Genomic DNA, 14,034 nt, shown 5'->3' on the forward strand with positions numbered 1-14,034 from the left:
CTCCAGGCAAAACGGTAACCTTCGGCCCTGACAACAGTTTTCTGGTAAAGCCGATGCAACGCTTTTTGTGTAGTTCCACTGGTATCAGTGTTGCTGCTTGCCTGTTAAGAAGCTACTCAGTATGGCCTTGACACACGTCAGCTGAGCTTAGTCGCACTTTCTTTGTTTGGTATCTTTGCTACTACCTGCCTGCGTCTGGTGCGTCAGGTTGATCAGCGAGAGGGCTGCCCCTGCCAGAGGTGGAGCAGGAAGCTCCCGCTGTCAGCTGCTTTGCCTTCTGAGAGTCTGTATTATAGACGGAGCCCCAGGGAAGAGTCTGGCAGAAGGACACCCTCAGGAAACCATTGGATTGACTGTGGCAATATGAAATACAGTAAAAAGAACCTGTGAAATCTTCTGTTGCAGTGAGTTAGAGGCAATGATTCCCTTTGCTCTGGAAGGTACCTTAGCACAGCTGGCTATTTCATAATAGTCAAATATATTTACTAGTGTCATTTTGGTTTTCATCTTCTTCCTTTTCCTTCTGCTTCCTCCCAGGATGAAAAGAATCAAGTATTAACAACAAACATCTGGCTACAAATGGTAAGTTTTGAAACAAAGTATGTTTTTTTCCCCCTTTGGTCTTTTGAGTTTAATCTGTTGAAGGGTTTGAATTTTAGAAAACTTTCAAGTTCTTGTTCTCTATCTTGCTATGTAATGGACAAAGCTAAGTTGAATGGAAAGTTGTACGGCTGAGATTTAGGTCTTGATGTTTCAGGTATTTCTGCAAACTTTTAAGACATTGAGTCACTACATCTAAGTAAATTACTAACTCATTGTAGTTGATTTAGTCATGCTAGATTCTTGACTGTGATAACAGCGTCTTAATAGTCCCTGGTACCTGTCAAGTAGAGTAAGGCACCGAGCAAGTGCCTTATCACTCATTTCAACAAATCCATTACGGCTTGGCAAATCATTTGATTGTGAAAGAGAACTATAGGTGCAAGAAATCCATTTCATGTGCAATACCTGTTCAGATCAGCATTCTGAGAATTGTCAGATGGTTCTTCTGATACAGGGCAAAAATTGTTCCGAAGAGGTTCATTATTCCCTGAGAGCTGCTGCCACAGTCCTACCTGAATGTCTCTGCCATCCTACTTGGTTTGCTATCTATCTCCTTCAGAAACTGCAAGAGGATTTTAATTAAAATGGCCATGCTGTTCCTGTGTTGTTCAAAATGTCATTCTTTAAACACAGGCCATCATCAGAAGGTACCTGTGAACATGAGAGGTTTTTTATGTTACTTCTCCAAATTCTGTACTTGTCTGTATTGGAATATCAGTCCAATTTCCTAATGTTCAGCTGCGAACAGTATACTTTTTCCTGGTTTCCCAGTTTATTTGGCCCACATAGGCTGTTCATTTTTCAAACAGTAGCTTTGTTTTACCTTTTGGTGCAATGTTTAGTTGTTACAGTTGTCACAGTATTGCGCATCCTCTTTTATTACTTAACCATAGCTATTGCCACCACTAGACACCACACCTGAGAACTTTGCCCCCATTAACTCATGACTGGCATTGCTGGGCAGGAGTAAGTTTCACTCACTTTGTAATAAATGCACCAGATAACAGAATATTCCAGAACATTGTGAGAGTCTTTTGAATTTCTTTTTTTCTGAAAGGTTAACAAACGAGAGAGCTGCTCCTAGGCAAAGAATCCTACACAGATTTATTCTGACTTGACTGGCTATTTTTTTGTGTTAGTTTAGATTAAGACTTAATTAAGAAGATGCTTCTTACCATGCTGACTACTGTGGGCTCCTAATACTTCCACAAAACATTTCTACTATAAGTTTGTGCTTTAAAAAGATGGAGTGATATGGGGAGCTTTCTCCATACTGTAGCAGCTTGGATGAGATTTGCCATTAGTTGAATTCCTTTCTGTATTACAGAAACTGAACTGTTCAGGTTAAGTAAAGGTTTACAGAAGAGTTTGATTATTCAAGATAATCATGCTGCTTCTGAAGATACTTTACACCTTGCAGTTTCTTTAACCAGCTCATTCAGTTTAAATGCATTCTTTTTTCTTTTGTTGTAAATTTTGTATAGAGCACCTCTTTTGCCCTGTGGTAGGCTTTAGGAAACAAATGACAGACTATTTTGATGGCCTACAAAGGACAGCATGGGCATTCCATTTATTCGCAAAGAAAAGTTGACATGGAAGAAGGATTCAGCTCACGTTATTTTACAGGCTTGTTGTACAGTAAGATTAAAACTGTCAAATATAATATGTTTTTGGCTTTAAGCTACAATGACAACAGTTGCTATGATTTCTTACCAGGAAAACAGATGACAATTCATACTCCAGAAGCTATCACTTATTTTCCAGAAGCTATCACTTATTTTCCTTCTCTTTATCCTGCAGCATCCTTATCCTTTTTGAGATATCCCACCCCCCCACCCCGGAAATTCCTGATTCTTTCATATATTCTGTATATTCTGTATTTCTTTTGATTTATTCAGCTTAGCATATACTGTATGTGGAACATGTTTAGACTGCAATGAGTGGATCACTTTACTACAAAAAATGTAGCCACTCTTCATGGCCCGTGTATAGATTAAAAACACAGAGAGATGTGTTTGCATATTAACCATCTATTAATGGTATACTAGACAGATTGAAAGCATGCTTCAGACAAACATATGTCATTTTATTGTGCTAAATGGTCTGAAATAAATTTGTCTCTGAATTTCCCTCTCCACTCCCTTTCTTGATATATATGTGTGTATAACTAGTGATGTATCTTAAATACATTTTATGTCATCATCACTGAAATACTTAAATACAAAAGCTAACCTGGGAGAAAGGGGAGTAGGAGTCTAGCGTTTATACATGCAGACTGACCCTGACCACTGTCTCTATGGCAATACTGTTCAGCAGCAAAATCTTAAACTTGATCTAAGTTACAGCAGGAGCCTTACCTAGTCACAGGGATTAGTAAGTACCAAGTATCCCGAGCTGTTCACTGTTTTAATCTGCATCAAATGTACTCCAGCTACAGCGGGGACTGTATTCCTAAAGTTAAAAACAAAACAAGGCAGCTTGTGTCCAGCTGGATGGGTGAGCACTTTGTACACGCAGCTAAACAGAGCAACCGTACACTGCCTAACATCATCTCTAATAAAGACTTTAATATTAAGTTTTCTTATTGCCCTTTACATCACTCAGTGTCACCCTATACTACATCTTATCGGCCGCGGTAACTCCTAAAAGAAGGTAGAATAAGAAATGACTGGATATATTGCTGTAAATAGCTGTAATGCAGGTCAGATGGTAGTGGCCAGGAGAGCCCGCTTCACACCGCCAGCCCAAGGGAAGCGTGTGCCCTTGGCAGCAGCTGTCACAGTCACCTTCTGTCACCTCCCCAAAGCCAGTCACCTAAAGCCAACAAAAGCCCACCGGTTTATGTGCCTCAGAACCACCTATTGTGTTTGTTTACACTGCTGGGCTTTGTGAAAAATAGAGATACCATGAGGATCTTGCTATTTCTACATTCCACAAAAGATGACGTAGAAAAAAATAAAGTGACGTTTGTCTATCAGGAAGTTCATGTAAAACAATTTACTGTTAAAATGGATGTAAAATATCTGAAAAAAAGATGAGAAGCTGTTGATCAGCTTACGGAAGCTGGGTGTAGATGAGCATGAGCAATATACAGTTTAATTAGAGAACTGTGAATGGAGCAGGCAGTGAAAAGGGAGATCCGTAAACAGAGCCAGATATTCTGATTTAAGACTTCTGTAAAAAAAATACTATCTGTAAAGCAAAAGGGAAAAGCAATGTGCAACTCAGATCATTTATCCAGGTGTCAAGGCACTACAAATTCATACTAAAATATGAATGAGAAATATGGAAGCACAGGCCAAGAAATTGTAAAAGATTTACAAAAGTTGTGTGATGAATGCTATTAGATGTGTTGCATGCATCAAAATGGATGCTTACAAACACCATTCTACCAGGACAAGAATGAATTTGAATACCTGCAGCGTGAGGCTAGCCAGAAACTTGTCCAGTGCATCAAACTGAAATTTGCCTGTGACAGCAATGCGAGGATTTACACAGAACAGTTTGATGGGAGCACCCCAGGAGAACGATCAATAATACTACCTCCACAATACCCACTGGAATTTTTTTCTGACCTTAATGTTGGTCAAAGATTTTGATAAGGACCACTAGATTGTGGAAGGGCGAAGTATTGTACATTTACTCACCCATTTCAAAGTTTACATTTAAAAGACTAACATTTGGCATTGCAACAGCACTGTAAACCTGGAGAAGTTTTCATGGTGAGTTACATGATGCCTACAGCTACGTGAAGTTAATGCAAATAACAGTATGGAGATAGAGGCACAATACAATGAAGCATAGAGATCAGAAGAAAAAATTTGTGGAAAGATATTTCTTATTTATACTTTTTGCATACAATAGTAAACACCCTTGTATCCCAACAAGTCATCTCCTTGGTCAGGGGTGAAGTGCAACCTCAGTTTCAGGACAGTACAGTGGCTTGTGCTGGTGTTTCTCAGGTGACCAGGAGGTAACCAGCTCGCTCCTGCCCTTTGGAGCAATGCTTTTGTTTATGACTCTGCACAACCAGATGTTTCTGTGACAGCATCTGGGATTCAGCAGTGCTAAAGCGCAGATGAAAACCCAGGGTGGTTTGCCTGCAACAGGCTCCCAGCCTACACCGGCAGTCCAAGGAGCGTGGTGGCTCGCGGGGTGATACTGCAGGCAGCGAGTGAGCTGCTGCCTCCGAGGTTGCCTGACATCAGGCCACAGGAGCTGCTAGGAGCTTCTGTGCTCCTATTAACCATTCTGCCATCCCAGTTGTTTCCCGGCCAGCAGTGACTGTTGCCTGCTCTACATCACGTCTATAACCAAGTTATTACAACCTGAGAATTTCCAACAACAGAAAACAGTCGTCTATGAAGATAAACATAACTGAAGCTGATGTACGAATTGTAAAAGAAAATCTGTTCAATCCCAAATTGCCACCAGAGACAGCATGAACAACAAGCACCCCAAATCTTTTATAGGCTATTATGTGCAGTGCAGTGTGAACTGAAAATGAGATTTTTATGCTTGATTAAGGCCAGAAAAAAAATCCAATGGGTATTGCAGAGGTAATATCCAAATATTTCATTGTCTGAAGCCAGATACTATCTCTCGAACAAGAGATCACCTGTTGTTTCAGACTATCCAGTCCTTAGAGAACTACAGTGCACCAGTGGATGACATGACCTAACTTACTTTTTGTGTGTGTGTCTTAGTACTGGACAGATCACTATCTGCAGTGGAACGTGTCTGAATACCCAGGTGTGAAGAATGTCCGTTTTCCTGATGGACTGATTTGGAAGCCAGATATTCTTCTCTATAACAGGTAAACCCACTTTTTTTCATGCTGGGGAGGGGAGAAGAACATAGAATTATATAATCACAGAATAGCCCAAGTTGGAAGGGACCTCAAAAGCTCAACTGGTCCAACCTTTCATGGGAAAGTGAGCCTAGATGAGATTATTTGCCTTGCAAAGATAAGGCAAGGCAAATGACAGAATCACCTCATCAAAATGCCTAGGTTTTGAAATACTTTTCCCAAAAGGTTTTTGGAATACTGGAAAATTACCAGCCTCCTGTTTACACAACAGAAGGTCATATTTGCAAATACTTCATGAACAATGACATCCTCCCTAACAGCAGTTCTGCATGGGGTTTGTGAGATGATTAGAAAACTAAACTTTTCTGGTTGTGTCTAATGTGTGATAATTTCCTCTTAAATTCTTTGTTTGGTCTAAATGTTTCCTGGTGAATTCAAATCTGACCTTTGACTGCTTGTCTGGTTTCAGTTTGGGTTTCACTAGAGGCAGGATAGGTGAACGCCAGTAAATATGTTTGAATTTTTCCATGCCCAATTTTGGTGTCACTCACTCATCCTGCTACAAAAATAGCTAGAATATTTGCTGCTCTCCTCTTCAAAGTGTCTGGTCTGAGCTGGGCAGACAGATTGACATTGATCTGACTGACATCAGTTGGCTGACATTGAGAGATTCTTTGGCTGCACCACTATATGGTAGTTCCCACCGTGGAAGTTATTTAGGTTAAAAAGATAAAGCACTGAGAGCTGTCTGCTCTTTAACAATTTGCCTTTCTCTGCAGTTGTTGTAGGTCCATGTGCTGTTCCCCAGGTACTCAAAGACCTTACATCTGCTTTGTATTTGCACTGTGTGTATTATATGTATATAAACATTCTGCGCTTGGCTCTTTTGTGGTAGCTGGGGTACATTGTTAATTTTTTGCCCATAGCAGGTAACATGAATCTTTTGTCTTCTTCATGGCTTTTTTCCTCTGTTTCCCTTCCATATGTCTCCTAAGAAGATAACCCTGCTGTGTTTATCTACCTCATTTGCCCTCCCTGCTTCAGGAGCTGCTTTTTGTTGCAACAAGACCTGGAGAATAGCTGTACCCAATATGTCAGCTGCAGTTACGCTCCCTTTTGCTGTTTGATGCTCACCTTTATGATCAATGTCACTGTCACAGGTGGTGTTGAACTGTAATAATGTGATAACAGCACCCAGTTGACAGCATTTGTCAGCCACTCAAGGACTTCTCTCTAGGCCCCCATTACTGCTTTGCTCACAGCGTGCTGCAGTGCTTCTCTCAAAGGTGCAATTAATACTAAATGATTTGAGGTGGTCTCCACTAGAGTTCACCGTACATACACTAGCTGCCTGTCAAGATTAGTTCTTGTTTCTGGTTTAAGCATGGCAATTAGTGCTTCAGTTATCCATACAACAGCCTAAAAAACCTTACAAAATCTGTACACAGAACGGAGCAGCATGCAACCTGGATGGGTATTTTTCCAACATTAATCTTGCTTGTATTTTTTAATGCAAATTTGTTCTCTTGATCTACCTTGATTCTGTAAGTGACAGTATTTTTAGGAGAACCTGACAAATCACGCATTCATTTCCATTCCCCTGCTGAATAACACTGTATGCCATAGAGCTGCTACTCTACAACAGCAGTTTAGAGGTTTCCAAAAGAGTGAATTATGACAAAATTCCTCCTCACGTACATGACATACCTGAGAGAGACTTTCAGTGTGTCTGAGGATTCATGCTTCAATATTTAAGTAAGCATATCCAAAAAGAAATATTATTTTTTTTATAAATCAGTAGTATTAATACATACATGCTAGCTGTAGCTGAAGCGCATTATGGAATGAGAAGCTTAACTTAATAACCTGAAAAATTGAACACACTAGTTTTCTGTTAATATAGGATTTTGAATCTTAGGATTTTTAACTGCGGCATGGTCATGAAGTAATTATCCTACAGTGTTTCTATTTCAAACACATATTTAATCCAAAATCTTATTCAGAGTTTAGTCAGAGACCAAAGCTATTTAAAACAGATTTTTATTCCTGTATGAAATTGCACTGGGAATGTTATGATGTTCTCTTATAATGACATGGTATTTTGAGATAGATGCTTTCAATTTCTATACACTTCACTAGGGACATGCATCTACAGTTACAAAGAAATTAATGAACTATAAATTCACTTTTCATTTTAATGAATGCATGTTTCACTACGTCTCGAGTCCTTACGCATCCTGATGCGGCTTAGTACAGAGAAACTTTTACAACCAGACTATTGTGAAGAGAGCAGGGCCAGTTAATCTCTAGTTTTTCTGGGGGAAGAAAATCTTGGCCTATGTACAAGTTCCAGGATTGACTGTGTTGGTGCCACGTACGGCGCTCTGCCACTCTGTTAGTTTCGCTAGACTTATTAAAAGTGCTCATTTCTGGTAGTGTTATTTTCCAAATGACCACAGTGTCTGGTACTTCATGGAATAACAAAAAATTCTGGTAGTTATGTCTCATTTTAACAGCTTCATTTTTCCGGTTTTATAAACCTGACATTCTCCAGACAGGTCCCAGTGGGATTACACCTGCTAGGTACAACCTGGTTGTCTCAATGTACTGCAGTCAGTATCTGCTTTCTTCTTCTGCAGAAATGTAGCAGAAATGGTGTTCTATCAGTACATTTGAGTCCAAAGTCTCATCAAGCGAAGGCTGAGCTCCTTGGTGCCTTGCCAGTTCAAGGACTGCATTTCAAAAAACAATTGGAAGCGCAGTGGAGAAAACGACATATGCTCCTTTTTTAGAACAAAGAATTTCAGGTTTAAGTCTGAGTACCTCTTGATATTCTTTTAAGAATGCGTTTAATGAAAGGCAAAGTGACACGCCAATGAAACCTAGGTGCCTTCATCACTTGTGTCCTTTCAAAAATTTTATTTTTGCCAATTCCCAGAAATAGCAGCAAGGCCTTAGAAACAACTCTCTGGTGCTTAACTGTCTTCCACTCAAGGGGAAGAGAACAGAACCTAGCCTGGGAGGCTAAGAATTTTATTTCTAGTCATTAATTTCCACTTTACAAGTAATTTGTGTAGCATGGACATTTTTACATCTGAAATTTCACTACTTGTTTGAGTTTCATCATATAGCCCTTACTGATTTCAAGTCAAGGCAATTACTTGTCTATGTCTAACTATGTCCTGTCGCAGGACTCTAAGGCTGGTTTTCTAGGAAATGAGACTGGCACACGTGTGTGCGTGCACACCCGTGTGTATGTATGTTTGTGTATGAACTTTCTTGCTGCCCCTTTCCCCCGTATCCTCAAATCCATTTCTGCCAAATTTAGCAGTGCAATCCATAGAGGTCTTAGCAGTACCAGTTTCTTACAAACGTCATGAAAACAGGCAGCCAACACAAGGAGGGAGAACAATTAGTGCTCCAGCTGGAAGAAAAGCTGCAACACGAACTCCGAGAATCCAGCCGCGAGCTGCGAAGCTGGAGAGTGGCCCCCGTTAGTTCAGCTGCCTTAGAATGGAATTGCTTTTCCCCCTCAGCGTGCTAGAATCCGTTCTTGCTACACACACAATATTTAGACTTTTTTGCTTGTCTTCAGAGTTCAGCTTAAGTAGTTGCAAAGATTTTCAACACTGTGAGCCTTCTGCTTACCACACGAAAAAAGTGCAACTCCAGATGAGCAAGTAATTACTTGAATTTAGGTCTTTTTTGTCTGCATATTTCACAGACCAGTCCAGATATTTTTAAAATGTAATTCCTTCAAATAAATTAGGGGAAGATAAAATGCAAAGTAACAATGACTAAAATAATGATTGCTTTATTTTACCTTCTGAGGCACAAAATTTGCATCGGAATAGATCAAATAGTAAAGTCCTCTTTTTAAAAAAGTATTTCAATAAGGGTTTTCCTGCTGGAAAAATATACCGTTTGTTATATTTTGTTTTCTGCTAGAATTATGGATACCTCACCTTTCCCCATCTCAGATTCTTACTGTATTTTTCTGATGATGTTTTAGAAGGTGATTAGAAAATTATGAGATACTAGACCACTAATAGGCAAAGAGACATCAGAAACTTTCATGTTTAGAGACAACAGAGGCTTTTAGATCAGCACAAACGGCAGGAAGAATCCAGACCCTGAGTCTTGTGCAACCTCCTTTGACCTGCCCAGGAGCAGCTGGCACCGTATTTGCGCCCCACAAGGTGACTGTTTGTAAACTACAAACAGTACAACACAGCACAGTAGCCTGTATCTCCTTTTGCTTAGTAATGAAGCAAACTCGACACAGCAGTTCCTGTAATAATTTTGAGATGCAAAGATCATTCACTGCTAGTACCTTCCCAGTACGTTCTGTGCAATTTAATCCAGGAACTAATTTCAGTAACTTTGACAATTTCTGGAACACCTAGGTCCCAAACTTTAAAGCATGAATAAATTAGAATCTGTAATATCTTACCACAAAACCTGCAATAATAAATGGGAACTGTGAAATAGGGCACAATGCTGTATGAGTGTGTGTATATCTGTATCCATTGCAGTGCTAAATAATCGAAACATCTTTCACAGAGTGATTTAAGTTAGCAATCTTTCCAAACTTTTCATAGGAAAGAGCCATTATTTCATCATCTACACATTTGAAAATAGGTTTTTCCCCCCATCTAGAAGTTCTTAAAATTTTAATGCCTAGTAAATTCTTGGGTCACAGCATCACATATAGTTGAGATATCCCTCGGTGGCAGCTGCCAGTTCATAATTTGAAGCACTCTCCATGTAACACTGTTCTTTTCTAGAGACCTGTAAGAATGGCACAGCAGGGCGGTCCTGGCCAGCACAACGGCGCTGGCATCTCTCATAACATTTCTATTTTTTTGCTGAACGCAGTTTGTGGGTTCTGAAGTAGATAATGAAGGCTGGAGCTGCATTAAACAGTCTTACGTACATCACGCAGTAATAGAGTTCAGCCATGCTGGGGGCAGGGCGAGACATGGAGAATCCTTCTCCTCGGTGTTCCCCAGCTGCTCAATGTAGACAGCAAGAGAATGGATTTCCCTGTACAGTTGCTTGGGAAGTTTTTTGAAAGTGCTTACTTCCCAAATGGGAATCGCTAGAGCCCAGGCACAGTAATGGATGCGGTGGGATAGGTGAGCAGCAAGGGTGAGGTGGCTCGCCCTCACTGACAGCTGTCAATCAGGGACAGATCCGGGAGTGTCAGGCCAGTCACTCTGAGGCCATGGAAAACAGGTGGCAGGAGAAAAGCTGTCAAGCTTTTGGGGAGAAAATTTTACAAAGAATGGATTGATCTCAGATATCCTTCAGCCCGCCAAAGAGCGTGTAACCCATTTTGTGTCTTCTCTGTTCTAGCGCCGATGAAAGGTTTGACGCTACGTTTCACACTAACGTTTTAGTCAATTCCTCAGGACACTGCCAGTATCTGCCACCAGGTAGGCGGCTTTCATATCATAAATTCTGGTAACTCAGACTACTGATGTATGGTGTGGTTTCAAATTTGACATCAGGTCTCTGATAGTTCATTTATCTAGCTGGCATCGGCTGATAGATTTAGGCCTAGATGCATAATGAATTGCATGGTTAACACTTCTGTATGAAAACCACCATACAAGATAAATTTTTTTACTGCAATTACGTAAATTCTTCTGTCATCATGCACTAGTTCAGAAGTGGGGAAGTATAAAAAAAGATAAAAATAAAAGACCTTAATATAAAAAATAATATTTATTAAAGCCATGGTAATGCTTCTCAATAAAAAAATTATTTCATTAATTTAGCTGTTTCTTCTATTAATATGTTAACTTTACAATAATGCTTAGAAACATCTTGGCCGTATCTTCTATTTGAAATGATTCACTGGATGCTTCATCAAAACAAATTTTAGTCTGAAAGCAAAGTAGTCATTTGATATTTAATTGATATCAGAAGTATATCGCTGACTTTATGGATGGATAGCAATGGAGTACAGTTTCTGTTCCTTAACTCAATTAGCATAATTCTTAGAATTAACTCTTCCTAGAACCTGAATTATAGAAAATACAGCAATACAGCCAAATGCTTTCCAGACAGATTAATTTTTCCATCTAAGACTCCCAGAGGATTTCAGGGGATCGCCTGTTATTCTTTTGATTTAAGATGTTCCATTTGGTGCGGGTTTTTCAATTCAATTCTGAAAGCTGCTAAATGACAGGGCATGACTCAACAAGGGAAAAGAAAGAAGCTGGCTCTCCTGAATGTATCAAAGTCATGTAAATCTAATAAGACAGCAAATAATCTTTCAGGATTTCTTATTTTATCCAGTAAAAGAAATAGAAACAGATTGCTTATTCTGCTTCATTTCTTTCTGAAATACAGTATCTAGGAATCTGAGCTGTTCTCTAAATATTCTCCCACTGCATGCCAAAATGGAGATGTAGTCCAAAAACCAGCTTATAATATCAATGCATTAATGGGACAGTTAATGGTGCCCTTTTCTATGACTGACTTTCGATATTTACTGAGATGAAATATGCTTTACAAGGAAAAAGCAGAGAGTATGAGGTAGTACAAGGTCTGGTTACCTGAAATTATGTGGAACAAGCATTTAAATTAAGTGCTCTTTAAAATCCAATCTAGGTATATTCAAAAGCTCATGCTACATAGATGTGCGCTGGTTTCCCTTTGATGTTCAGAAGTGTAACCTGAAGTTTGGATCCTGGACTTACGGAGGCTGGTCCTTGGACTTACAAATGCAAGAAGCAGATATATCTGGCTATATTTCCAATGGAGAGTGGGATTTAGTAGGTAAGCACTTGATTTCTTATTTACACTGTGAACTTACAGCCTTGTCTCCGCTGCTGAAATGGATGGAATAATGAATGCAATTCTGGAGACAGAAATTAATAAATTACCTAGCTAGTGGCATTTGAAACTGAGAAACAGGTATGAGGTGAAAATCAACATTAAAAAGTAGGTGACAAAATTTCTGCTTAATTCATTAAGTACCTTTTACCTGATTTTCCCTTATTATGTGACAAAAATGACTTTAATTGGGAATTAAGCTTAAAGAAGTAGTTTTACTGATAATCATTACATAATATACAGTTTATTCATATTAATTTCTAGTTTTCTTCCTCTTCCCTCCTACACAGGTGTTCCTGGGAAAAGAACTGAGAGTTTTTATGAGTGTTGTAAAGAACCCTACCCAGACGTAACATTCACAGTAACTATGAGACGCAGGACTCTCTATTACGGCCTCAATCTTCTTATTCCTTGTGTACTGATATCGGCACTTGCTTTGTTAGTTTTTCTGCTTCCAGCAGACTCGGGAGAAAAGATCTCACTAGGTAAAGCCTTAATAGGATATTGTAAATATGACCAAAACAAAAGAAGTTGTCTTTTTAAAAGTTTTTTTAAACAGTCTGAGTAAGGCAAGGAGGACTAGCTTGCGTGCCCTGTTCTGGCTCACAAGCTGTTTTTACTGTTTGATGCTGAAGCTGGGTTATGTTTAACCCTTGCTCGCAGCTTCAGGGTACACTGGAGCTGTGAAATGGAGAGATTCCAGCCAACCAAGCAGAGGCATGACAATTCCTGGCTACCTTCCTTAAGAAGCAGGGCTTCATTTTTTGACGTTTATTTGCTGAAGAAAAATCCCCTGTTCACTGAGTAAAGCTTAAATTTACAAATGTGCATTTGAACGCTTTTATGTGGAATCCTTCTTAGTACAACTTGCTATTAAAAGGAAATACTAAGAGCCTAAGGTGCCTTCTCAGAAAGATTGATTCTAACTGCTCCTATTCTAATTTTCATAGTGAATTTTAATTTAAGTATTGGTTTTGAAACAAATCTGGTGACTTTGAGTACTTAATCCTTAAGATGGAGGCTAATTATGTAATGAAAACTTTTCCCCATGAAAAACTGCAAATGCACTGGCTTTTACTAAGTGAACATAGCTGTTAAAGGGTAGAAACAAAATCGACATTTCTACAGAACATGGTTTGATTGAGTAGTCACCTCCCTCATCAAGAAGTCCTTCTCCGTATTTTAAGTTGAATTATTTATTCCTAAATCGTTTTCCACCTGACAATAACTGCTTATTGTTTAAGACTAGTCCTGAGAAGAGTTAAGCCTTTTTCCAGGAAGATGGGAACTCATTGCTGAGCAACAGAAGTCAAATTCCAAAAATCAAAAATAACAGTCAAGACTGCTTGGGCATAGCCCTATGTAGAACCTGACAACTACTATCAAAAGATATCTAAGTCTGTCCAAGACCGCAAATCTGTTTTTCAGGAATATTATGCATCACACCACCTGCAGCTTCCATGCCAATTAATCAAGTGTCATACGGTCAAATATTCAAAATCACACCATGTTTCCAAAGCAAACAAGCAGCAAGAATTACTTTGATTTACCTCAGCTAATTAGCAAGCGGTGATAAAAGCTGATCAGTGACAAGGATCTAAACTTTTATACATCTGTGCAAGCACAGGTACTAGGTTGGCAGCACTGCTACCCTGAACTTGAGGTAGTACAAGAAAGGACAGGAATATGTACCACTGACGTGCCGCTGCAAGGGTAGCAGTGGGAATGCATCTTGCAAAGAGCACTCCTTCAGGTTCATTTTCTGCTTCTTACTG

The 14,034-nt window shown here is 39.4% G+C and overlaps 1 protein-coding gene across 2 annotated transcripts in view; it reads left to right on the top strand.

The window, feature by feature from the left end:
- Positions 1-14,034, top strand: part of CHRFAM7A (CHRNA7 (exons 5-10) and FAM7A (exons A-E) fusion) — a 45,551-nt gene that overhangs the window by 24,388 nt on the left and 7,129 nt on the right. For both annotated transcript variants that reach the window (XR_005105500.1, XM_037395851.1), the window contains exons 3-7: positions 538-582; positions 5,310-5,419; positions 10,772-10,851; positions 12,035-12,202; positions 12,550-12,744. Coding sequence is in view for 1 of the 2 variants with exons in the window: in XM_037395851.1 (XP_037251748.1) it covers positions 538-582; positions 5,310-5,419; positions 10,772-10,851; positions 12,035-12,202; positions 12,550-12,744 (598 nt within the window). In the remaining variant the exon portion in view is untranslated. The remainder of the gene's footprint in view (positions 1-537; positions 583-5,309; positions 5,420-10,771; positions 10,852-12,034; positions 12,203-12,549; positions 12,745-14,034) is intronic.

The sequence above is a fragment of the Falco rusticolus genome, chromosome 7 (assembly GCF_015220075.1).
Source record: "Falco rusticolus isolate bFalRus1 chromosome 7, bFalRus1.pri, whole genome shotgun sequence".
In the NCBI taxonomy this organism is placed as follows: Eukaryota; Metazoa; Chordata; class Aves; order Falconiformes; family Falconidae; genus Falco; species Falco rusticolus.